Source organism: Ooceraea biroi, chromosome 11 (assembly GCF_003672135.1).
Source record: "Ooceraea biroi isolate clonal line C1 chromosome 11, Obir_v5.4, whole genome shotgun sequence".
In the NCBI taxonomy this organism is placed as follows: Eukaryota; Metazoa; Arthropoda; class Insecta; order Hymenoptera; family Formicidae; genus Ooceraea; species Ooceraea biroi.
The window spans coordinates 13,520,708-13,545,208 of record NC_039516.1 but is presented as its reverse complement, the minus strand read 5'-3'; the positions used below and the strand labels follow the sequence as shown (position 1 = coordinate 13,545,208).

Here is a 24,501-nt window from a genome sequence, read left to right as displayed (position 1 = left end):
AGAACGCGAGCGTTTCGTAATCGATGGGAGTCGACGATGACATCTGGGTGAAATGAGTATTGATACTAATTTAAGGGAGTTTGGAGGTGAGATGCCAAATTCTTGTATGGCACGCAGAATATTATTTTTTCAGCAACACTGTATATCGTAGAAAGTATGCTCCCTTTACTCCGCCTTTTCTCTTTCTCTTTCGAGACCAGCGTCAAATGCCTGGCGCGCACTCAAAAAATCAACGGCGGCCATGCGACTGGTATCATGCGACTCTCGATTATTTATATCGTTGAGAAGAGAAAGAGACAGGGCGAGTGGAAAATGAAGAGAGAGAGATAGAGAGAGAGAGGGGCCAAACACCTCTAAAATACCTCTGGCGACTCTTCTCGAGGAGTGCAAGGTGAAGGTAGAATTTTGCGCGAGATAAAAGCTTTGTATTCGAGTATCCTGAAACGTTTTCCGCACACACGCAAGCATGTTTCACGTAGAAAGTATAATGTGATAAAGCAGTCTGCTACAAACGGAGCAACTCATTAGAGCATGCACGCGCGCACATACAATTACGGGCTCTTAATTACCCGCGAGTAACGCACGTGCGTAAACAAGGGAATTTCCTTTATTCCCGGCGCGCGAATTCGCATTAATAAGTTAAAACGCCGCGCCGTTTCTCTATGGGCCCTCATAACGCTGGATTAACCACGATGAAATATTCGTGTTGATAACTGACTGCACGTTCGGCTACCACTAATAGCCGGGGATCAGATCGTAGGCCAGGTAAGTCCTCAATTAATTTCCACACCCGATTTTCCGAGCCGCCGCCGTGATTTATCGTCGCGTTACGCATCGCGGTTTACACGTCGCACCCCGAAACACTCGTTATCCGCGAATGTTTTAAACGCGCCGGTGAATAATGCTTTTCGTTGGCTCGGCCGATTTCCGAGGCTCGTTTCGTCGGCACTTGTTAGCGCGAAAGCGAAAACACGTCGATGAGGTAATTCGTTTAAAAATACAGCATCTCCGTAGCACACCTTTCGTCCGCGATTGCAACCCCGTTGCAAAGCGTGTCGACGACGTCGCCGAATTCTTTGATGTTCGTTCTCTGATACTACGGGGCGACCTTCGATCGATGAGCTTGCACGAAGCTTTCCGAATTGAAAATAGCCACGCCGGCCGACGTCTCAAGTTTCTCGGGCGTCTCGAGCGTCCACGCTCGCCTCTCGAGAGCGAAACGTATAAATACGTGTGAACTTCGCGTAAAACGCATGCATCTGCGAGCCTGATGCGACGCGAAACGCGGAGATGCATTTCTCATAAATAATCGTTCCTTCTTTTCCAGACGCGCTCGTGACTGTGCATTTTAATGAAGGTTTATCTTTAATTTGCATGAGAGGAGCCAGACATTTCCGGTGCCGATGTCGATCCTGTCTATGTCACCTACAAGTAGTTGGTCGATAATAATTCTGCACAATAGTGACCTGCGGCTCGGCCATCGCGATCGATTGCGCTACCCGCTTTTAGCCAACGCAAATTCATTGCCCTAGGAAGCGAGAATAGTCCACCCCGCCGGCGATGTTGAAAAAAAAATATATATTTCATCCAGCGTAAAGCAAAAAATGGTTAGGTAGATAAAAAGGAGTCGAGCGGCGGGAGATAAAAGCGCTCCGAAACAACGGCAGCTGCAGAACTATTCCGAAACTCTCGATATTGGCGAGCACGCGTTTGCGAATAAAAGCAGGAAGCTTGGAAAAAATGCTTAATATTCCTTTTTAGCAGGCGATGTAATTAATTAGAAGCACGATTAGGCCATGCAACTTGAAGAGACACGCCGAAGACGCACGTAGGATCGAGTAGAATCGAGCGAAAAACATTGCCAAGAGTTTCCGGCTAACAATGTGAATGCCTAAATGTAGGTCCGTCCTTTCTAAAATGGCTTTTCTTCACTCGCTTTCATTCTTTTTCGCCGTCCTCTTCTGTTCCGCCTAGATGTAAGTACGTGCTTGTTTCACTCGGAGTACGGGAAGCGTGGAAAAGTGCGATTCAAACATTAGTAAAACTGTATATGTATGTGCAGAGGGAAAAAGAGAGAGAGAGAGAGGAAAAAGAGGGAAAACGATATTTTGCCTCGCACTTAAAAGCTTTCGTTCGCTTCATTTGCCGATGACGCGTACTTAAAAGTAGAGCACACACATCGTCAATGGAGGGTTGAAATTGCGGTGCAAAAATATAAGTACACGTTTGCCGGCGAGATCGATCTAGAACGCTTTCTAATAACGAATGACAACCGTCTGGTTCTTACTGCCGGTAGTAAAGTATTACATCAGTATTATTCCTGTATGAACGTTACAGCTGGCGTACTATAATGTCGCGAATCTCTCGCGATTGCTCGACATGAATATTCGCGATGTTAAAGTCATCATTTATTCATTAGCAAACGTCGTGTCTGACAATCTCGAATGCAATTAAAACGCACTGTCGATACTTTGACATTTGAATTTTTATATTGCATTTTTCCTCTTCCCTCTCTCTCTCTCTCTTTCTGTATATCTCTCACAGTACTGAAAGAGATATCGAATTCGATCTCTTCGGCGGCAGTCTGGCGCGAGCAAACTCCACCTTTCGCGCATTCGCTCGGCGCCCGCCACTCACCGCGCGTTACCTCCTGGAGGTCCGTTTTACTGCATCGATTTCCCGGCGGGTCTCACCTCCTCTTCCCGCACCCGGCGGCGACGTCACCAATGTCCGATCACGCTTTTCACGGTGTCGTGACGGCCATGTCACCCTCGCCGGCAAAACCGCGCCGGGTGCCTCACCCCCCCCCCCCTCCCCGCGGAAAACCACCGCGATCGTCACTCGCGAGTTCCTTTTCTTGCCGGGGAATAGCCGCGACGAGATGCGCGTTTCTTTCGTGGCCGCTGGCGCCGAGTCCGGTCGGTCCACTGAGAGAGAAAGACCGGCCACTGCCTAGGACAATATTAGAATCGGAATCCCGACGCAATCGCACCCTCCGCGTCGCGCACCGCGCCTCCTCCGTCTCTATCTCGCACCTCTCGTCTTGATCTTGGTCCATCCCACGCTCCCCTGACTCCCCCGAGGCACCTCGTCTTCGCTCTGTCGGTTGACCGACTCGGCGTGACCCGCGTTGTCCACATACGGATGATACGGGTCACGTGTATGCGGTGTGCGCAAGGAGATGAATCAATGCAAATTTAATTAAAATAAATAAAGATTTGAATAAATGCCAATACAATCTCGTAGACATTAATAATGGAATATACGATGATCGAGATACGGATTTAGCGTCATTCCGGAAATTCTCTCGGGGGAAAATTCGAGCTCCGGGTTCGTTTACCTTGCGGTCCGAGGCGGATTTCTTTTGGACATTCTGTGAATTGTCGGTATAAAATCGTTATGTTACATACGATCGTACAAAACGAGACGCTCGTTTCGCGAGCGACACACAATTGTAGTTCCGCGCACGAAGCCTTCTTACATTTCCGCTACAACACGCGCGCGAAGCGTGCGTTCCGCTTCGTGTGCGTGTCACACTTTTCTTGACTATTGCGTATGCTTGTTCGATATTCGATATCGCAAATATCTCGCGACCTCGATTGAAATCTTTACGCGATCGCGAGGTACGCAAAAGTTCAACCGCTGGGTACGCATAATGCCTCCCGTAAGGGGCCCCACGTGCGTATCGCGCGTGATAAGTCGCCGATTCAGGGTCAGCAATATGAACTGCATGCGTGATCAGCCAATTATTGCCGACACCTGACATTATTCGACATGGGTGCGCCCGTAAGGTGCGGTTAACATGCGCTTCGATGTTAATAAGTACGACTGCTTGATTCCTGCTTCGAGATGAGTAACGTGCACTCGTGATAATCTCGGATAGACCCTTAAAACTGATTCGAATCTTCTTAACGACCTAATTTCCCTTGACGTTAAGATGGTAAAGAATATACAAAAGAATCAATACTTGGTATTGATTTGAACTCTTTTTTGCCAGCAAGCGATTTCCAAAGATTAAGACGAAACTTTAGGATGTATTTTTTGCGTTATTAGGTAATTTTTTTCGAAGATGACGAATATTGATTTTATGATTTTTTTTATAGTATATTGTGTGCGTTGCATTTTTTATTGATACTATGAGCGTAAGGGTGCGAACGCATAATCAAGACACTGAGAGAGAACGATCCACAACATTGGCATACATGTTTTGATGGCACCGCAGTTCTTCAAATAGCAAGTCTGGAATTAATTAGCCACAATCGCCAGCCTTGTTACGACGTTAATCATAAATCAAGAGACGTTAGTCTCCACTCGACCTTCTTGCGCCTTGTATTTTCGACCGTTCATGAAGAAGCTTACTTGAAGCCGTCTGCCACATCGACCACAGCACATGTTCGCAAAAAAGAGCGGTGCGGCGGCAGAATCAGACTTGCAATGATACATAAATATGAGCAGACGACGCAGCATCAGATCAGCAAAGCGGCTAAAGCGTTTCTCTATTAGCATAACCATCCGCAAGATAAATCCGCGAAACTGACTCTGCAGTCAGTCACGCGATTGAATAAATCTCGGATTTCTAAAAGTTCTCTCTAGATGAAAGCGGCGGAACTCGCAATTTGAGAACCCCTGGTATAGCGGATAACAAGCCCGGACTCCAACCTGGGTGGTCAGAGTTCAAATACCGCCCGTCATCTTCGGAGTTTTCTGATACACACGCTACGGTGATTCAAAGCCCGTTTCAACTTGCAGTCTTCATTCCTCGCGTCGACAAATATCGACGTATGTCGATCTGTGTTAACAATCGCGCGCATTCCGGATCAACAATCGCGCAGAGTATCGCTGGAGCCGCACGATGAAAGAGAAAGAGAGAGGGTCCTAAATTCGCGAGAGTCTTTGGTTTCTGCTCAACTACCTCTTTTCGACATCAAGTCATCGAGCAAACGGGAACACCTTTGAAGACTGATCGCCCGTTTCCGCTTCGGAGCCGCGTTTTCTCTCCGGGTCCACCGAAAGTCGCGTCACATTCCGCCTAGCGCCTAACGTCCCCGGATACGGCATACGTGCATATGCACGTGTAATGCAATTAGAGGCTCGCAAGAAGTGGAGAACACGCGGGGGCCCGCAACAAAGACCGCAATCAGCGGCTCTACGTGACTTTCACTGACGTCGTGGCCGAGGCCGACACGCGAGAACGCGCGCGCGGTGCGCGCCCGCCTCATCTCGCCCGCTTCTTTGCGTGGATCACCCCCGCGGGGGCTGCGGGGCATCCGGGAATAATGGCGGTTGTTAGGGCGAGTAGAAGATCAATTCGCCCGAGTAATAATGCCGGGCGAACACGCGACGCGAATGTCCGCCGACGTCCACCAAACTCCGCGCCGATGCACCCAATATTGACGTATCGAACGTAACCAACTGCGCTAAGGGAGGCGACTTTTGAGCTGCTTACCCTCGGCACGGCCGAGATTCTATGTTTTTATTAACAATACGGCTTAAGTTAGCTTATTGTCGCCAAGAAAAATGGTACCTCTCATCCGATTAGCCCGATCGATCTCGGCTGAAGAACTCGCCGAGACAAAACTGTGCGCAGCAAAAGGCGGATCTTTTCTTATAATGCTTCAATGATCTATCCCATTTTCCTCTTTTTGTTCTTGTTCACTTATATTTTTCAAAGCATCTGCTGCAACCGAGGTACGCAAGAACTGCGCTTTTGTTGGATTATAAATTGTTACGTTTAACAAAAGAAGCATTTGTGCAGAATCAGTACAGCTAAATGGAACCATTATGAATATCGTTGTTCCGAACAAACGCGCTCGCGATCAATATTTTTTCCCAGGCGTGCGCCAGCAACGTTGGCGAGCAAATGTGCATACGTAATTTTTTGCAAACAGCTGCACGATAATATTCTACCCCAGAATAAAGACTATCGGGTTTTCTGTTAAATTGAGAGAGCATTCGCCTCTCGCCTACGTGTATTTTCGCCTATAATCGCACACATCGCGAGGTATCTTTGCGGATCATAGAGAGATCAAGTCATGTTTGCTCGACGGAGAACCGACGCTACCGTTACGTCGCGACGTAAATCCCGGCGTCGTTCTGCCTATTAATCGCCGACTTTAGATCCAGCTTTTTGCGCGTACCCCATGATTATATCCCGTGTGGCCGCTGATAAATACCAGCATCTGCTTCCTGTGCTTGTAACGCCGCGAGCCACGAGCCTCGCGATTGAGAGAGGGCTCTCTCTCTCTCTCTTTCTTTTCTTTCTCTCTGTCTCTCACGCAGTCCGCTCGCAATTAAAGCCCCGAGCACTCGCTTAAGTTACGGTTGTTGTGGAATTGAAGGCACTCTTTCCCCACGAAGAAACGGATCCGCCGTCAGCGAATCTGCTGCGCGAAAATTATCCGCGATACTCATCGTGGCCGGAAGTTCCCGCGCGAAGGGAACTCCAGAAGGATTCACGTGCGGGAGTAAACGGTCGTAGTTTCCGCTTCCGTAAAATTTTATTCCCGGGGATCTAGGGATCTTAAAAATTTACTCGATTCGGGATCCGCTTAATCTGGATTACTGCTACTTTACGAGCGACGAGTACTCGATCCAGTTCCCTTAACGCTTCCTTAGCGCGAACCGGACGCTCGTCGTGAGGGCAATCGTATAATCGAATAAAATAATCGTACGAACCTTCTTCCGATACGTGCTCGGCAAACATGCCCATTGTGCGTAACTTGTGTGGACCATTATCGTAAAGTGATTCTTCTCGATTTCTCGATCTTGTTGTGTCTCCGAAGCCGCGCGTATCTCCTCCGTTCCGCAAACTTGTCGCGCACTTTTCTAAATCATCGTCGCGCATAACAAGTCCTGACGCCGCCGGATGCAATTTTGCTCCCGTATCGACACACCGGTTTCGCACCTTCGTCCCAAGTTACCGAGGCAAATCGACGAAAACGCCAATCTTCCGTCTTTCCGTCTCGCAAGAAGTACGTTTCTTGCGTCTTTCGTTTCGCGCACTTAACGTCAGTTTACGTCGAAGAGCCAGGAAGTGATCTATCCTCGCACTATCCGGAGTGCGTCTCGGAATCCGCGATTGCACTTCGAAATTCCTCGGCCACTTGGCGCGCGCACGACTTCCGCGTTTCTCGATCAGCGCGTTTTCCTTGCGGCGTTGCGTTCCCGCGCGCATTCAGCACAGAGCTTTCCCTGTTCCCGTGCGCGGAAAAAACGCCGCTATCAAGTCTTGCGGCATCGATGACTCAGACTTCTCTGTCCCGGTGCGCCACTGCACGAATGTCTATCGATCATTTCACGCGCGTTTCAGCCCCATTCCTGTCACCGCCCGTCATATCGATTGTAACGACGACGTGAAAATCCGACAGATCAGCGATCCATTTTCCGTTGTCCGCCGATACCGCCGATTGCGGGGAATTAAAAGTCCATTAATAAAGCGAGATACGGACCGAGGAACGCCCTGATAACGCCACGATCGCGATCGATATATATATATAATCCACCGAGTGCGGTGTGAAACACGTGCGCGCTCCGGACGGGATCCGCCGATCGGAGCGCGTTTCTCGATCGTACGCGGCCGAGGAATCGCTGCCACTGGCCCAAGGAATGACGGCGCGGCCGCCTCGACGCGGCGAAGGCATATGGGACCCTCAGGCCCGTAAATGCGAGGCTCTAGCGAGGAGGCTCTTCGGAGGAGGAGCGCTGCGCGCAGAGTGCATCGAGAAAGAAACCTACACCGAAGCAGTATACCTTGCAGTACAGAGAAATTTGCTGATTTCGATTCAATTCGTCGCTGACGTAAAGTTCCTGTTGTGAAAAATTATCTTGGAGATATTCAATGCATTAATAAATCAGAATGTTTCGTCCTCTCTCTCTTTCTCTTTCTCTCTTGTTGTAGAAGCATGAAATGAAATTTTCACAGATACTTCGGGAGTAGGTAAAGAAGCGTTAACAAATGAGTCAAAGATGACTACTCCCTCTTTGCTTCTGTTCTCAGATTTTCCGGCGATTCTGAAACGGGGAGCCCAAACAACCGGCCCTGCCGGGTACCCTGGCCGGTAACTCGTTCTACGACGATAAGTATCGAGAGTAGACGACAGGGCTGTGCGGAGAGGCGTAGCCGCACGGGGGGCCGTGTTATGCGGGCGTAAGTGATCGCGCTGGTCGGAAACGGGGCGAGCGAGCGCGCTCCCGTACGAGAGGGCAACGTCGACAGGGAGAATGCCAGGCGAGGAACGAGTGAGTCACTGACTCTCTCGCCGCCGGAATGACCAATGAACTAAAGAGTCGAAGGGTCCCTCCCGCGCCCGCAGAACATGGCCAGACACAACTACCACCACCGTCGCCGCCGCCGCCGCCGCCATCGTCATCGTCGTCATCGTCGTAGTCGTCGTCGTCCAGCCGCACGTATGTTGTACGAGTGGCTCGTCAAAATGCTATTAACGGCCCCTCGCCCATTCAAAGGCCCTTTGCCTTGGCGCGTAGAAGCGACGCGCTGTTGCGACGCGTGTCACGAGGTGGCTGACCCGGCTATCGCTACTCCCTTCATCTCCCCTCCGCCTCCCTCGTCTGCGGTGTTCTGGGATTACGCCAAAAAAAAGAGCCTTCACCCTAATCCGTAGTGACCTGAATGTGTCCACTGACGTAATCGACGAGCGCTGGGTCGTAAACGAAGAACTTCTCCTGCTGTTGTTCGTGCAGTTCTCCAGACGCGGCGGGAACGCGTCTGTAAGAAGTGCACGAGGAATTTACAGCGTGAAGAATTTTTTCTGCCACTTCGGAAACGTACGCGTGACTGGATTCACGAGAATCCCGGCCACGGGGCGCAGATGCGTCGCAGAATTTCTGAAATGCGATTTTCGTATCGGCGGATCGCGGCCGCGTTCTCCGGCGGATAAGCGGTCGATCCGGGCTCTCAAACGCGATTATATCGTAATTGCCGTGACGGCAGTAGATTCCCCGACCTTCGTCGTTATCAGGTTCGCGGCGATAGAAACAAAGGCGTTATCAGATGCTCGGAATTGCGCCGTCTATTATTCATTAGACGCGAACTGGGCGACGGCTCGAGCGTTTATTCGCGCCGAGCGAGCGCGCCGGAGATCGTCGAGCGAATTTATGGCCGGGCATCAAACTCGCGCGATCGAATGCACAAGGTTATTAAATCCTTGATGGTGCGAGCAGCGATGACCGTCGGTGCCTCGGGAACGCCTCAATTTAATACGATATCGACGCCTTCTCGTTTGGCGCTTCGGCGATCGTCAGCTGTTAATACATCCTTGTTAAAACTTTAATCTCATTCCAGGCGGAATGGTAAATATTTAAATGCACACGAGAAAGGGTATAAAGACCGAGAAGATTACCTATATAGTGGTATCGAATTCCGCCCAATATTGATTGACCGAGTATTGATTTTCCGCTATCGATGCGTGGCACGAGCGTGCTCGACTGAGACGTAAAATGCCAATAATATACAGCGCCGAAAGAGAAGTACCGATACTGGCACGGTATCGGGCCATCCCTAGGGCCAATGCCGCAACCATTGGCGTAGCGAGCGTAGCGTCGGGGCGCCGACGCCTGCTCTTGTGCAACCCGGCGTGCAGGGCTGCAAGCGTGTGCGCGAGTCTGCAGGCGGCGCGGCGGCACGATCGATTACTTTTACCGGCGGAAAGGAGTAAAGCGCGCGCGGGCTCCATCTCGTGCTCCAAGATCTCTGTCTCCGTCTTCCTTTCCCCATTTGCATCTCTGACTCTTTTCCTCTCTCTTTAGCTCTGTCTCTGTCTCTCTCTCTCTTCTTCTCTTTCCCTTTCGCATATTAATGACGACGTTGTAGTTGTTTGCTCGCGTGCTCGCGGAACCGCTTGGACCGAGTTACAAGTTCCTATTAATGTCACGTCTCGTGTCGAGGCGCGCTACTTAACGCCGTTAACGTTACGAGGTGGCTGGCTTCCGCCGTCGCGTTACTTGCGCCCGCAGCTTCGAACAATGAATTAAACTCCGGTTCGCGGTTCAAGCCGCCGGAGATGTGCTCTCGGATAAATAATGCAATTTGGAATAGCGGAAGAGCGCGCGACGCCAGATAACGGAAAGCCAGTTTTAATCGGCGCGGCAAATGCGCGCATAATAATCCACCGGGATGAATCGCGCAAGATGTTCAATCTCGGCGTGTTTGCGCGCTGCAACAAACAACCCGTTTTATATGAAAATTAATATAAATACAGCAGCATCAATCTGTTTCATCGGGCACATCCCTGGAGAAGCGAAAATCAACTGGCATTTTGATTATCGTTAATTATTATGAAACGCCAATACCGTCCCTCCGCCTCTATGTATAAAACGCGTCGCGCCGTAATTCAAATCCGATATGAAAATGATTCCCCGCGGATCGGAAATTTGCGGGCGCACTTTGAGCGGCGCGCACCCGTTCGGCGCCATCAAGCGCGCGTTTGGAATTCCCCCAAGAAGCGAACTCGTATAATCGAACTCATTGAGTAACGCCGCATGCTTTAACCCGCGGCGAATATCTATTTTTGACGGTGGTCCCGGCCTCCGAAGCGCACCGCCAATTTGCATCTACGCCGCGCCTCGAGGAGAGCCACCCGAGAACGCAACAAGCGCGCTCGCGGTTCTCCCGAGGGATGCGGGGTGTGCGCGTGTGCACGATACGTGCGTGCATGTACGGGAGAGACACTGACGAAACTTCCGTGGTAACCGACTGCGAATGCACGCGGCGAGAGATAAGTGTGAATTAATGGCCGTTCGCCCCCGGGGGTCAAGAGGCGAACACACACCAAATTGATACCGAATGAAGTACGCGCAGCTGCCCGTTTCTAATACTCGATACCGAGAGCAGTGGAGGTCGCACGCCTCTGTGCACGCCGGAAAATTGCATTGAGCTCTTTAACCCTTCACCTCTCGCGCTCCGCCCATAATGTGTATCCTACTCGCGCAGGTCGAGGGAGAGACGTCAAGCCGGATCATTCGCGCGAGACGCGAGCTGGTATCGATAATAGATATAGTTCTGTGCGAGAAAACGCTCTCGCTGGGAAAGGGAACGACCGTTCGGAAACCTGCTCGAAATCTGGACGTGACGTAACGCTCGCGTGTTACTCGTATACGTTTCTCGCGAAGGGTAGGTTTCTCGTGAGGGGTAGGTTTCTCGCGAGACTGCACGGAATACGTTCCAGGTGGATTGTTTAAATGCACGGGCCGCGGTACTGTCCTCGCTCGCAACGTAATCCGCGCTGAATCTGAAATGCAACGCGCCGCGCCTAGAAGTGCACGAGATGGAATGGCGAGGGTGTAATTTATTTGCTCTCATAATAAAGTCGGTTACTTGAGCCCCGTGGATGAGCACACGGACGTTTAGCCCGAGTCCCCGTACGACGAACAATGACGTATTGCGGGTGCAACGACTGAACGGCACCGGTGTTGCGTCTATTTTCGTTGGATTAACCGCCGTCATCGCCCGACATAGCGGTTATCCGAGTTATTCGCAGGCACGGATCGAAAATCCCGTAATTATTTATACATTCCTTTATACGGCCTTCAAGGCGAGCCTCGTCATCAAAGGTTTTAAGATCTACGCGCGGGATCCCGCGTCGACGTGAGCAGAAAAAAAATATACTTGCGCATACATTAAATATCGCTCTCTCGGAAAATAGCGTAAACCGATCGCACGTGGAAAGTTTGACTTGAACTATCGCCCGTTAAAATGAAAGACGGAGCTCGTACGTGCGCGGAAAACGCGTAAAATCGCGGGATATCCGTAACGTTAACGATCGATGAGTAGCGAGTCTTTAAACATCTTGTTCAAATATCGATAAGCTCTTAGTCATCGTTGGATTCCCTGTAAGAGAGACGATGCTTCGTTAGCTATTCAAGGCTACATAATTCAGTGCGCATCATTGACAGAGTTTCTTCACTCCTAGCGATCGACTGATCTCTCTCTTCCCTCGAGGCATTTGTAATTAATGTTTCCAACAACTTAAACAACGATATAGAGAGAACCTGCATTTTTACGCCTCATAACTATGCCCTTCGTGGCGCACACGTCACACAAGTTAATTCGCCCGATAAAAGATTGAAGACGAATATATATTCGATATATTCGAATAGAATTCCGCGCGCGGAATCAATAGCACGTGACCGGTTCCAGTTTAGCGGAGAATGGCAAGGGTCCGACGAGAGGCGACGGAGGAAATGTATCCTTGCGAACGGTAAAACGAAACGTCGCCGGCTAGCTCGAAACGTGAGGGAGTCTGCAAAAGTAGGATTCTGGACCGGCGCCAGAATCGCGATCGTAGGATCGAAATCGGGTCTTAAAGTGAAACTCCGGTCCTGAAACGTGCCGTCTGCCCCCTCGTCTGCTCCTGGACGGACGATCTTATTAACATTTATAGCGCAGATTTAACGGCGCGTCTGTCGTAAATTTTGCGACTCTCCACGTGAAACGCCAGCAACGACCACTTAGCGTTTCACCTTTTAAAGCTCGACGACGTGACGAATTTGTAACCTGCGACATGATGACATGCGCGATTACGCGCTCTTTTTATATTTTCGTATTTAATTAAGAATTGAAAGCCCGAACGAATCGTATCGAACATCGATATCGGAATTGCATGCAGATCGCGAATCGTTTTTGAGAAAAGATAAAATCGCGATTTTTGTTCTTTTACTTTCCTTCCTTTGACGGTTTCTTTCCTTTAGAAGCTAAAACCTGCGCAAAAGCCAGAAATTTTTAATGAAGCTATATTCGCTCATGCAATCGTTAGCACTCGGTCAATGGTTGTTAATGGGGTCGCCGCGTTAATCGAGACCACCGCAGGATGGAAGACCGGGACGCAACCTTTAATCCATTTGCGCCCATGAACATAAACTGGTCATTATCGTTTGCGGCCATTCTGGCGTGAGCAAAGAGTAGAGCAGCTCGAAAAGTGGCACACATAAAGGACCTCCAGGAATCGCTTATTATTACAACAATCAATTTCAAACAGGAAATGAATCTCGCAGAGTTTAATTTATCTCGTTCTCTTTCTTAGATAATTACGTCAGCGGTTACGGCATTTTTGCTCAATTGGAAGAGAGAAAGAGAGCATCTCGTATAAAGACTGAAGAAACCGCCGGCAAAAAGAACGAGGAGGACTGGATGCAAGGGATGGAGAGAAGCGTCGGAGTAATCCGCGCAAAAACGCGGCTTTCCAGGATTACTTCCGCGGAAACATCGCCGCGACGACGATGTGCTGCGGTTAATGAGTGCCGGTGTCGCGTTTGCCCTTCGCGTTTGGCGGCTGCGACGTAGCGTAACCGTTGCTTTTGCGTTAATTGTCGTCTCCGCGGCACGAGACATTCTCGTGTTACAGGTTCACACACACGATTGTGTCACACGAATGTGTGCCCGCGTGTGCAGCCTTGAAACGCGATGTCGATGCTGCGGATACTCATCCAGCATTTTTTCTTTTCTTCGCCGATCGCGTTCGCGGTTTACCGCCTTTACATCGACGCGATCGCATCGACGATCATCATTAAAGATTTTTTCATCTCGAAGCAGATTTTTTCCTCTCCTTGTAATCCAGTCCGTACGCGACGCAACACGAAACACAGCCGAGAAACGTTTAATACCGAACACGTGCTCGCGCGGGAGGAGGAGAGCGAATAATTTTCTGCATAGACGGCACTGATAAGCGCTTAAATAGGTCGTACGTGAAAGAACTTCGTTGTGTCTCCTCGTCGAGCAACACGAACCAAGCAAAGCCGAACCTCGAACTTAAGCGTTGTTCACGCGCATAAGCGCGCTTATTATTCGATCAGTTTGGCGAGTTTACGATCAGTTTACGAGTGCACGAAGTTGTTACACAACAGCATTACGCATTATGCAGCACGCAACAATAAATCAGGCTTTATCTGTTACGTCATGAAGACTTGTACGATCTTTGTGCATTTTTTTCCTGAAATGAGTTCCTCCAACAGCGATCCAGAAATACGAAGTCGGCCGGGCAATTAATTTAATTGCCACTAATCGCGACAGCTAATCAAACACGTTTGCAGGCACGGCTCGAGATGCTAGCCTCGAGCGAAAAACCTATGAACGGTCTTTAAGGCCGTCGGCGGAAATTGTGGAAATTCCAGCGACGATGATGGGCGTTTCTCCGCGTTTCACCGAAACGGAGACGCCGCGATTTCACCGCAATTTTAGCGCGACCCTTGACCCTAGCATCAGCCGGAGATTCTTTTCACATGCTCTCGCTCGCGTCCGGCGTCGCCGGCGTGAATGTTATATTCATGTCACGCGCGTAATATGCAATTCAAACAAAGTTCTATTTCGCGGCGCGCGCGTTGCAATTTGCAACGCGCTTGTACGGCGTTTATGAATCATTCGCCACGTCGCAGCATCACCTATATTACATAATAAAAGGTCGCGTGTCACGTATCACGCCGGCATAACTGCCGCACGTCGCAAGCATCGTTGAAAATGATCGATGCCTGCATTTTCCAAAGTCACGAACTCCACGATATTCCGCGGGCCGTAACAGAACTGAAATTTAATTAATCGAAAGCACCGTATAAATTCCATATGAATACAAAGTACAACATTCTCGTCGCTGCGCAGCTAGAATCGAATTCCCGCGAGTAATGTAAATGTCAACTTGGAAATGTCAGCGGAAGATGACCGATTTTCAGAAGCCTTCGGCACACCTTCGCTCGCTCGTGAAAATATTGAATATTATATCCAAGCTCAAAAATTTCGGGGACGCGCGCCGGGATCGATCGCGAGGCGGGTCGCATCCGCTACAGCTGCTAATTCGCGTTGTCCCATAATCCACGCAAAGCACGTGGTGCCCTGAATGCCGTCGCGCGAATAAAACGAGATTCACCGGCGTTGCGAGGCACGTGGCGACGGAACGGGATAAGAAAGTCACGCCAAGGTCCTCCGCCGACGACCTTCGCCGTGGCTCGACAAACTAGTGGGCAATCGCTATCGGATGACTGAAATTGCGCCCGTGCCGATCGCCAGCGTGACGTTTCGGAGTAGTTTCAATTATGCCTCGATTATTTTACCGCCGCGATCGCGGATCTTCCTTCCAGGTAAACAGGAAGTCGCCTGTCTTACGTCGATTCCCCGAGCGCGGTACGACAATTTGCGACATGAGTATTCACGTTTCCGTGGGGGAAAAAAGGAAGAAAAATACGGATCCTCGTGCTCGGTAAATTGAATCGAACGGAATCGACGTGAAGCCGATAAAAGATTGCGGCGGGGTAGAGGGGAAGGAAAATTACGGTGACGCGTGTGGTAATACAGGTACGTGTGGCGCGTCGCGGCCGGATCGATGCAACTTTTTCCACTCGCGCGATTATCCCGTTTCACCACCCGGCGATAAACGGTGGTCCAATTGAGCCGCGCTCAATTGGATAATGCGGAAAAAACCGTTCCGGGCGAGACACCGTTTCAGCCGTACATGCGCGGCGCTTTCTTAAAAACAAATACGTGGAAACTGAATTTCCACGTATTTGTCCGACTGAATTTCACGAGACGCGATGCCGGCAGATTGAGCTCTTCGCACGTATGCATATAATATACCGTTGCCTCAACACTTACCGTGACACGTCTTCATCAAACATTCAAATTTCGAACGCGATGATTACAGTGGCACACGTAGCCGTTCCGCTTACGCGGCGCGCTAGATGGAAATTACGCGCGACTGACGCACGGTCTATTTAAGAGCAACGCGGGTATATTTTGATCGTTGATAATAATTAGCGTCATGCACGAAACGGCCAGATATGCAACATCTCGTTGTGTAATAATGCGATGCTTTCAAGTCCCATCAAAGTAAAACGTAACTTGGAATAATATGCAATATTATACAAAGCATTATTTGCACACTTTATAACCTCTTAATAACGGCCGTAATTCTGATCGTTCGTAATCGCGTGATCACGTGACCGCGAGAGAGAAACGAGAGAAAACACAGTTGCGTTCACTCACCCTGGAAATGCGCAGGGGTTGATGCGTGTCGCAGCCGCCGTGCATGCGGAAGCCCCAGGGGGACCCGCCGTGGAGGGTGACTTCTCTGGCGCTCATCCCTCGTCGGATACACCCCCGCCGCACGCCAACAGGCGCATCCGCTTTTTCCCGCGTTGCAGCGCGTACTATCGCGACTATCGCGACTCTCGAACTCGCATCGCGAGGCGCTCGCGAGATGGAGGGAGGGGGCGCGTCGCGTAGAAACGTCGCCCGGCGACGTTATCGCTCGCGAATAACCGACGACAGGTTTCTCCCGCGATTCGAGTCGACGGGTTTTGCTAAGCGCGGCAAGAAACGGCCAAGCGACGATGCCGACGACGACGCTCGACGATCGCGATTACGCCTACTGACGCAAAAACGTCGCGACGTTAATCGCGCGCGCGCGCACGCACGCACGGTCCGCACTCGTCCGTAGCTCGCGTTGCACTGACGGACGGCGCGTCCTCCCTCCCTCACCACTACCGCCCCCGCGTAGTAGTAATCCACCGTACGCAAACCCGTCCGTCGTACCCCGAGCGTCGCTGGGGGTGAGTACCGCCTCCCCCGTCGAGACCGTACAGGCTCGAGGATTCAAACTGACTGATAAATCTCCGACTGTCACGAATTTTTCTCAGCCGTATTTTTCGGCGACGCGAAATAATTTCTGCCTCATTTTTCGTGCGACATTTTGCTCTCGAAGGTGAACGGCTGCTCGATCGGCAGCGGAAAATATAGCCGCGGTAACGCTCCAATTTTTGCCGAGAACCTGGATCCAGTGCTGGTTCTTCCCCTACTCGCCCTCTCATCCGCCACGCGCTCACCCGCGCGCGATTATTCTGCCCCGCGCTTTATCGTTATCCTCCCGCGCGACGGCGTCGTACACTCTCGAGGCATTTTCACGCGCGATCAACGAGGCGGCCGCCCCTCGTTTTTCACGGCGCGCTCGGCTAGGACGAGGAGGGAATTTGTTGCATACCCTTTGTGTTCTCTGACAGCTCCACGATGACTGGCTTCTTTATCACGGAAAGATAGCATCCTTTAGTTCTCTCTTTTTCTCTCTCTCTCTCTCTCTCTCTCTCTCTCGCCGACGCTGATGCTCTGAGAAGTAAAATATATTGGTTATGACTGGCCAGATAATAGCCGGAAAGAAGTGAAATAGAATTCAAAGATAATTAAATTTACATGAAATCTTTATTATTCTTGCCCTTATGCAGAATCTTATCTTTATTATTCTTATTTTTGTATAAAATCCGTTTAATACACTTCGCATATTACTTACGCTTTCTCTTTACGTCCATCTTGAAATATTCAAGCACCCGAGTATTTAAATTCAAAAATATTCAAATATTCAAATTACCAAGATATTTGGTAATTTTTTCTTCTCGAGTCTAGGGACATGAAAGAAGAAGTACGTGTTGCAAGAAAAGAAGAGACAGACATTTGTAAAGGCAAAAATTAGAAAAAGATAATTATTAGATATTAAACAAATTCATGAAAGTTAAAAACACGTGCATTCGCATATAATAATTTACAACAATAAAATCATTTTCATTATTGCGCGTTTTGTCTCATACATGAGATAAGATAAGCATTGACTGCACTGACTGCACTGAATTGTACTAGAATGAAATCGATGTATGATGAAGCTCGAGATTATTTGAAAAAGACTTCACGCAAAAAAAGAACAAGCTATAGCTTGACACACACACACATACATGAGTACATACACATATATATCAATTTTAGTTCGCAAGCTTTGCGAAGGTGGCAGCAACAGTCCGAGCACATTTGGAGCACATGGCACGTGGTTAGGAACGAGTTTTTCCCAATATTGTTTAACGTGTTTATTTGTTGTGTTACTTCATGTTATTTCAATCTGTGAATTGCGCCTCCGTATAGATCAGCCATTTTAAAAGGGAACTGGCTGTGTAAATACTACGAGTACATTCATCACTGGCAATTATTACTCGTACAATTGTTACTTGTTTATTTCCGATTGTTTATCGAATGCTTCACAATGCTCGCTGACAATACCGACGTTGCAAATTCAACGGAAAAAAATCAAACTCAAAAAGACAAACGCCGTCATAATTGGAAGACCGGACAAAAAGGTAAGCAAAGCTTTTATTGATCTAGAATGAACGTTTTGTACGCTCCCAAATTAAAAACTTGTTCTCTTATTAAGGCGAAGTTCGTGGGAAGTATTTCAACAAAAGCGGCTTCAAGCGCAAATTCGAGCAACCACAAGGCAACGCAAAGAAGAAGAAGCTGAGCGTAGGCTTGAGACTGAAGGAGTCCGACATAGGAATCGCAGAGCACATCGGCAAGCACAAGAGATTCTGCGCGATACTTAAAGAGAGATTCACCGACTTCCACGTTAATGAGATAGACCTTGACGGGCAAGTGGCCAAGCTGATCCATCAGGATATCCCACCCGTGCCGGACGATACTGAGACTATCGACGATCTTAAGGAATGCATAGCTCCAGTAGTTTGGGAGCAACTGCAGGCTCTGAAGGAGGCGACGTTCACGCAGTTAGATGTAGACGTAACAGTCCTCCAGAAAGGTGAACGCAGAACCATTCACGCCGCTGCGAAGAAGCTGGCAAACGTTGTCAGCCAAACAGTGGACGAGGGCGACAAGAAGTTTATCAGGATCGTAGCAACTGCTAAAATCCCTGATTCCGGTGAGTCGTGAATTTCTCCCTTGCATCATTGCGTATTCCTTAATGCGTTCCTTATTGCATCAGGCTGCAAGGTACGCCGAAGCAACAGAGAGGACTGGACGAAACGCGGTGGCGACTATTGTCACTTCCTGCTGCACAAGGTCAACAAAGACACCAATGACGCTGTGAATCAGTTGGCCGTGAAACTGCGAATGCGACCGGACAATTTCGGTTACGCCGGCATGAAGGACCGCCGAGCGTGGACGACTCAGCGGGTCAGTCTGAGAAAGGTGGACGCGTGCAGCGTACTGAACGCGGCTAGAAACGTGCACGGTGTCTACGTCGGGAATTTCAGGTACGCCAAGAGCAGCCTGAAACTAGGCATGCTGCGTGGCAATCAGTTTAGAATAGCATTGAGGAATGCCAGCGGGACGGACGAGGAAATCGAGCGGGCGATGACGTCGTTGCGTGACAACGGCTTCATTAATTACTACGGTTTACAAAGATTCGGTACGGTAGCTAGCATACCCACGCACGAGATTGGAAAGCATCTACTTCAAGGTACGATTATTATTACTACTACTCTCTCTAATTTTCGTTCAATTTGTATATCGCAATTTTTGTTAATTAATTAATTTTTAATTAATTAATTTTGCAGGCAAGTGGAACGCAGCCATTGAATTAATTCTGAGGCCACGACCGGGGGAGGGGGATAGTGAGCTAACAGAGGCCAGACAGATTTACGCGGACACGAAAGACCCCCAAGCCGCTTACGCCAAGATCAAGAGACTGGATAAGCTCGAAGCCAGGCTTCTGAAAGGTCTACAAGTATCGGGCGATAACAATCCCCAGGGTGCGCTTGACTTCATTCCCCGGAACATCCGATTGATGTACGTCCACGCTTATCAGAGCCTTGTGTGGAATCACATCGTGTCCAGGAGGATCAAAGAGTTCGGCACAAATGTAATCGTGGGAGATTTAGTTTACGACGAGCGAGATTGCAAAAAGGACGCGGAGACTGACGAGATCACGGATGACTGTCTTCTGCACGACAATGACGATATCAAGGATGAAACCGATGAGAAAGATGACGATCTGCCGGCAAGTAAGGCGAGTGAGGACAATTCGAAGCAGCAAGGACCGCGCGGTTTTCCAACGGTAAAAATCCTTACGGAAGAAGATTTGCCGAGTTATACTCTGGTCGACGTGGTCATGCCTCAGCCCGGATGGAAGGTCACGTATCCGCCGTACGCCAAGGCGTGGTACGACGAATTTTTAAGCAAGGACGACTTACCTACCAATCTCAAGCAGAAAAATAAGTACGTGCTCGTATCTGTAAATTATTTAACGTTACAGCAATGTAAATTTAATGTTACATGAATAGTCAGTGTTCACGTCTGTTATTCCCTTTCAGAAAGTTCAGCTTGACCGGTACTTATAGGAAAATATTGGAAATACCGACAAATTTGTCTTGGAAAATTATGCATTATAAAGAGTGGAACGACAATCTTATCTTATCAGATATCGATGAAATAAGGAAGCACGTGTCTCCACAGGATGAACCAGGTAAATCGACCATCCTCGCGATTGTCCGAAATATTAATTTGCAATAACTAACGTTATGTTTGTTCGATTACAGATGGAAAGTTCAAGGCACTGATCATAGAGATGTGCCTGAAGTCTAGCTCCTACGCTACGATGGCCCTGCGTGAAATTTTAGAGAATGACACCTCGGCAGAGACGCAAGCTGGTCTGTCCGCGTCTCACGATGCGGAGAATGTATCAGACACAAACACTACAGACGAATCTAGCAATAGTAGCAGTAAGGATGCAAATTCTGGAAAAGATAACGCGGAGAAAAATCCTGCGGAATTTGGCGAGAAATCTACCGACGTGGAAAAAGATGACGAAATGGAAAGTGTTTTAAAAATTTGACTGCTTACTGTAAAAAGAAACTTTTTATAAATGCTTTTGCAGGACAGCGATATATGTTGATACATAAATTATGTAGAAACATTTTCGATAATCGATAAGATTATTTTATTAGAAAATAATGACTAACATCTACAGGCAAGCAGCCATCAGACCCGCCACGTTCTCAAAATCAATCTTTTCGGTAATGTTCTTGGTCTTGATGTTTTCATCTTGATTCGCAATAAAGATGATCGTTTTACTCTCCTCCTTCCAGCCGTATTTCTTTACCCAATGCTTCAACGTCGTGTCTGCAAAAATAAAATAAACTTGTCGTCTCGTAACAAGAACAAAAAATATTAGACGTCATACCATCGACACTGCCAAGCAGCTGTGCCAGCAGTCCCTTTTCTATTGTTTGAAACGTGATTCCGACCACGTGACAGACGAACTTCCTTATGGAATCCTGGAAACCTACGATCCTGTCGCACAGTTCAGACATGGACAACATCCTGTCCCAGAAATGCTGGAACTCGCAGCGCTCCAAGATATCCCCCAGATACATGATTTGACTTATAGGGCTTTCTTGCATCTGAGGATTAACGTAACAGATGTAGCCACATTCACATTGAGAACGATCATTCTTTCATGCTTCACTGTGGTGGCTTACAAGTTTCTCACTGAGCAGACACTTGCACAGCACAAAGTCGGTGTGTGGGAGATTGGTTAGGGCCTTGAGCAGTATCTGACACGCAATATCCATGTTGAATCGCTGCGGGTTTAATTGGTACAGCTTCAGAACGGCTAAGTTTGCCTCCAAGTCGTACGCGTTCTCCCTCGACTGTATTTCCACGTATTTTTCGAGAGTTGTGAGGTTATCTGGGTTGTACCTGGAAACATGCTTCGATGTAGTCGATATACAAAGAACAATCAAGCCAGAATGATTCAATTATTTATAGAATAAATATATATAGAAGTGTGCATTTATATTTATGAATTTTGAGTCCTCCAACAGGTATTATCAAGAAAGACACGAGTGATCTTGTTGGACAAATTGTTTATGACAATAAGATACCGCAGGCACATAATACATAATGAAAATAGTACCTTTCAATGCCTTTCAGCATTCCAGCTACGGTCTGACGCATTGCTTCAGCCATTCTTGCTGCTATCAGCGATAAATTATTATTGGCGTGGCTAGAATATGTTTTTGGTGCTCTAACCTCACACAGGTTGTCAAAAGCACGATGTGGAAATTAATCACGGATAACGAGAAGTAATGTGATGGCTGACAATGTGCACGAACCATAGACGTATATAGAGAACCTCAAGTAAGAGTATGGACATCGTGGATTCGCACCTGATTGGTCTAGTTTCTAGTGGGATCGAAAATGGCGGAATTGAGGTTTATCAATTAAGGACTCTATCTAAAATACATCTTTGTAGTGTAACGCTACGCTACTGCTCCGCGTTAGGCTGAAGTCACATGGCACGTATTTTCTGCGTAACGCGTAACCGCGTAACCAATCAAATCTTTGCCTGCAGAAGCTGATATCCAAATGAAACAATGTGATTGGTTACGCGGTTACGCGTTACGCAGAAAATACGTGCCATGTGAATTCAGCGTGACTTCAGCCTTAAGGCCATCACACATAAAATTCCGTAAGGACGTAAGACGTAAGCGTAAGCAAATTGACCAATCCCAATGGAGTATTGGGCTCTCCATAACCCCTCCAGAGCCCAATACTTTATTGGGATTGGTCAATTGGCCTTTACGGGCGAGCTGAAGACAACAGAGAGAAATGGAAGTAGCGCTGCGGTGGTGCTCTCTCTCTCTCACTCATAATCGAGAGTGGGGGGAAAGTGCTTGGAGGAGACAGAGGAGAGAATGGCTGCGTTCGGCAATAGGAAAGGCGTGAAAGGGGAGGCTTGCGGAGTAAAGTCCTAAATCAAAGAAGCGCAATCGCGCATTACGCTCTCCATATAACAAATAAAATACAACTATTATGAAATAAGAAATATGTAAGATTGAAGAATGTAAATATAAGGCACAAATGTAAAATATACTTTTCTTTATTCTCCTGACTATAATTACGCTACAAAATAGTTATGGGTGATACATAATATATTTGTAATCAAGATGATTATATAATTAACGAGACTGTAAAATGCGAAATACATTTTTTCAATCGAATAACGCAATGCATCAAAGCAAATAAGATTGATTTCTCGATAAGAGCCAATATAATCATGCTCAAATGTGGTTATTGTACTAGCCATTCAGACAATGTTTCCTCAGACATTTCTTCATTATTGTTAACTGTATGTTTTAATAATTGTGTATTATCTTGCACCGTACAGTTTGCTTGTGTTGGAACAATGGAATTAACGTGAGTTACAACTTTCTTGTAATTCTGTGTAAATTGACGACAGCTTGGCAACTACTGCGACAGTGTGGACTTCTTCTTCTTTGTGTTTAATGGCACCCGATCCCTTTCAGGTTCGATATGGCCAATTGCAAAAGTGAGTTAAATACGAAATACAAAATAACAAGTTGAAAAAAGAACTCGGGACAATCGTTGTGTACCTGACGACTGTCCCCTTCGGAATCGACAGTGTGGACATTTGATGGCATTGGCCATCCCCACCACGACGTACATTAAACAGAGATAGCACCACCGCAGCTATTGCTCTCTCTTACTAATCATGTCTTCAGCCTTTCTCATGGGATGGCGCAGTCTATTATATAAGTCTATGGCACGAACATGAAGGTGTAAAATCAGTGCAGCCAACCTTTCAATTCACTATGGCACTATGCAGATGTATTTACAATTGCACCAATCGCGCCGATTTTTGCCGCATGACAACAAACCAAGGAAATTAGAAAATCTGAACATGAACAATTAAATAACAACACCGACAATTAAGTAACGAACTCAAATATTTTCTGAATTATTAATTATTTCAAGATCGGTGATAATATCCGGGAAATATGGCGAAACATCATCCGGATTTGATCTTCTGTCGCAAGCAGCCGGGAGTCGGTAAGTCGAGGTTATGTCTAACTTCATCTGTTTCAGAGTACGTAATTTGTTATAATTATTTTTCCAGCCATCGGTCGGCTTTGCGAGAAATGCGACGGCAAATGCGTCATCTGCGATTCCTACGTCAGGCCCTGCACGTTGGTTAGAATATGCGACGAGTGCAATTACGGCTCTTATCAGGGACGTTGCGTGATATGCGGCGGTCCTGGCGTGTCGGACGCGTATTATTGTAAAGAATGCACGATACAGGAGAAAGACGTAAGTTTGCCTATTATTATTATTATTATTATTTATATAAAACTGCAAATAAGTGTTTCAATATATCATTTTCAGAGGGATGGCTGTCCCAAAATAGTTAACTTGGGAAGTTCAAAGACAGATCTCTTCTACGAGAGAAAGAAGTATGGATTCAAAAGGAGATAATCGTACATAAATCTTACATTAATTCTTAGATATGGTGATACGGATACATTAAAGTACTGTTTCTTTATAATACGTTTGCTAAATGTAAGTTGAACACATCAGGTAATTTATTATTTTTATAAAAATATCATTACAGCAGTAACAAAATTTTATTTTATATTACGAATATTTCTGTGTAACGAACCATGTTCTCGAGCATGAGTGTCCAACCTTTGGCTTGCCAGCCTTTGGGCTGCATCAAGTAAAGAGGAATTGTCTCAGGCCAAATATAAAATATATGTAATATAGTTATATGTATGAATTTACGATTTTGTGAGAACGCAGTATTAGGGCTGCAGATTGGACACGCCTGCTCTAAAGTATATCAAATAATTTGGATGCAATACAATTAAATGTTTCTTGGCAAAAATAATGCAAATGCTATTTAAATCAATGCTCCAAATTTTTCATACTAAATA

At 47.6% G+C, this 24,501-nt stretch overlaps 4 protein-coding genes across 4 annotated transcripts in view; 2 read left to right on the top strand and 2 right to left on the bottom strand.

Moving 5' to 3' along the window:
* Positions 1 to 16,477, bottom strand: part of LOC105277770 — a 72,811-nt gene extending 56,334 nt beyond the window's left edge. Inside the window, exon 1 of the mRNA XM_026973793.1 lies at positions 15,983 to 16,477. Coding sequence (XP_026829594.1) covers positions 15,983 to 16,078 — 96 coding nt within the window. The 5' untranslated portion in view covers positions 16,079 to 16,477. The remainder of the gene's footprint in view (positions 1 to 15,982) is intronic.
* A 1,281-nt stretch (positions 16,478 to 17,758) lies between these two features.
* On the top strand, positions 17,759 to 20,716 carry LOC105277777 (pseudouridylate synthase 7 homolog). The gene is made up of 6 exons (XM_011336396.3): positions 17,759 to 18,111; positions 18,186 to 18,686; positions 18,750 to 19,226; positions 19,324 to 19,984; positions 20,080 to 20,231; positions 20,305 to 20,716. The coding sequence occupies exons 1-6, from the start codon at positions 18,018 to 18,020 to the stop codon at positions 20,598 to 20,600; spliced, it is 2,181 nt and encodes a 726-aa protein (XP_011334698.1). The 5' UTR covers positions 17,759 to 18,017; the 3' UTR covers positions 20,601 to 20,716.
* Positions 20,605 to 21,845, bottom strand: LOC105277783 (eukaryotic translation initiation factor 3 subunit K). Its single transcript, XM_011336409.3, has 4 exons — positions 21,684 to 21,845; positions 21,247 to 21,466; positions 20,949 to 21,168; positions 20,605 to 20,887 (listed from the first exon to the last, which is right to left on the bottom strand). Exons 1-4 carry the CDS (start codon positions 21,734 to 21,736, stop codon positions 20,730 to 20,732), a joined length of 651 nt encoding a protein of 216 aa, XP_011334711.1. The 5' UTR covers positions 21,737 to 21,845; the 3' UTR covers positions 20,605 to 20,729.
* Positions 21,846 to 23,401: 1,556 nt separating this feature from the next.
* LOC105277794 (PHD finger-like domain-containing protein 5A) lies at positions 23,402 to 24,447 on the top strand. Its single transcript, XM_011336418.3, has 3 exons — positions 23,402 to 23,620; positions 23,688 to 23,878; positions 23,954 to 24,447. The coding sequence occupies exons 1-3, from the start codon at positions 23,569 to 23,571 to the stop codon at positions 24,041 to 24,043; spliced, it is 333 nt and encodes a 110-aa protein (XP_011334720.1). The 5' UTR covers positions 23,402 to 23,568; the 3' UTR covers positions 24,044 to 24,447.
* Positions 24,448 to 24,501: the final 54 nt, after the last annotated feature.

Bases quoted from the DNA above. Each gene is read 5' to 3' on its own strand.
- LOC105277777 (XM_011336396.3), top strand. From the start codon at position 18,018: ATGCTCGCTGACAATACCGACGTTGCAAATTCAACGGAAAAAAATCAA. The intron at 18,687-18,749 runs GTGAGTCGTGAA...TTATTGCATCAG, and splicing joins TGCTAAAATCCCTGATTCCG to GCTGCAAGGTACGCCGAAGC. The intron at 20,232-20,304 runs GTAAATCGACCA...GTTCGATTACAG, and splicing joins GTCTCCACAGGATGAACCAG to ATGGAAAGTTCAAGGCACTG.
- LOC105277783 (XM_011336409.3), bottom strand. From the start codon at position 21,736: ATGGCTGAAGCAATGCGTCAGACCGTAGCTGGAATGCTGAAAGGCATT. The intron at 21,467-21,683 runs GTACTATTTTCA...GCATGTTTCCAG, and splicing joins ATGCTGAAAGGCATTGAAAG to GTACAACCCAGATAACCTCA. The intron at 21,169-21,246 runs GTAAGCCACCAC...GTTAATCCTCAG, and splicing joins GTCTGCTCAGTGAGAAACTT to ATGCAAGAAAGCCCTATAAG.
- LOC105277794 (XM_011336418.3), top strand. From the start codon at position 23,569: ATGGCGAAACATCATCCGGATTTGATCTTCTGTCGCAAGCAGCCGGGA. The intron at 23,621-23,687 runs GTAAGTCGAGGT...TTATTTTTCCAG, and splicing joins TCGCAAGCAGCCGGGAGTCG to CCATCGGTCGGCTTTGCGAG. The intron at 23,879-23,953 runs GTAAGTTTGCCT...TATCATTTTCAG, and splicing joins GCACGATACAGGAGAAAGAC to AGGGATGGCTGTCCCAAAAT.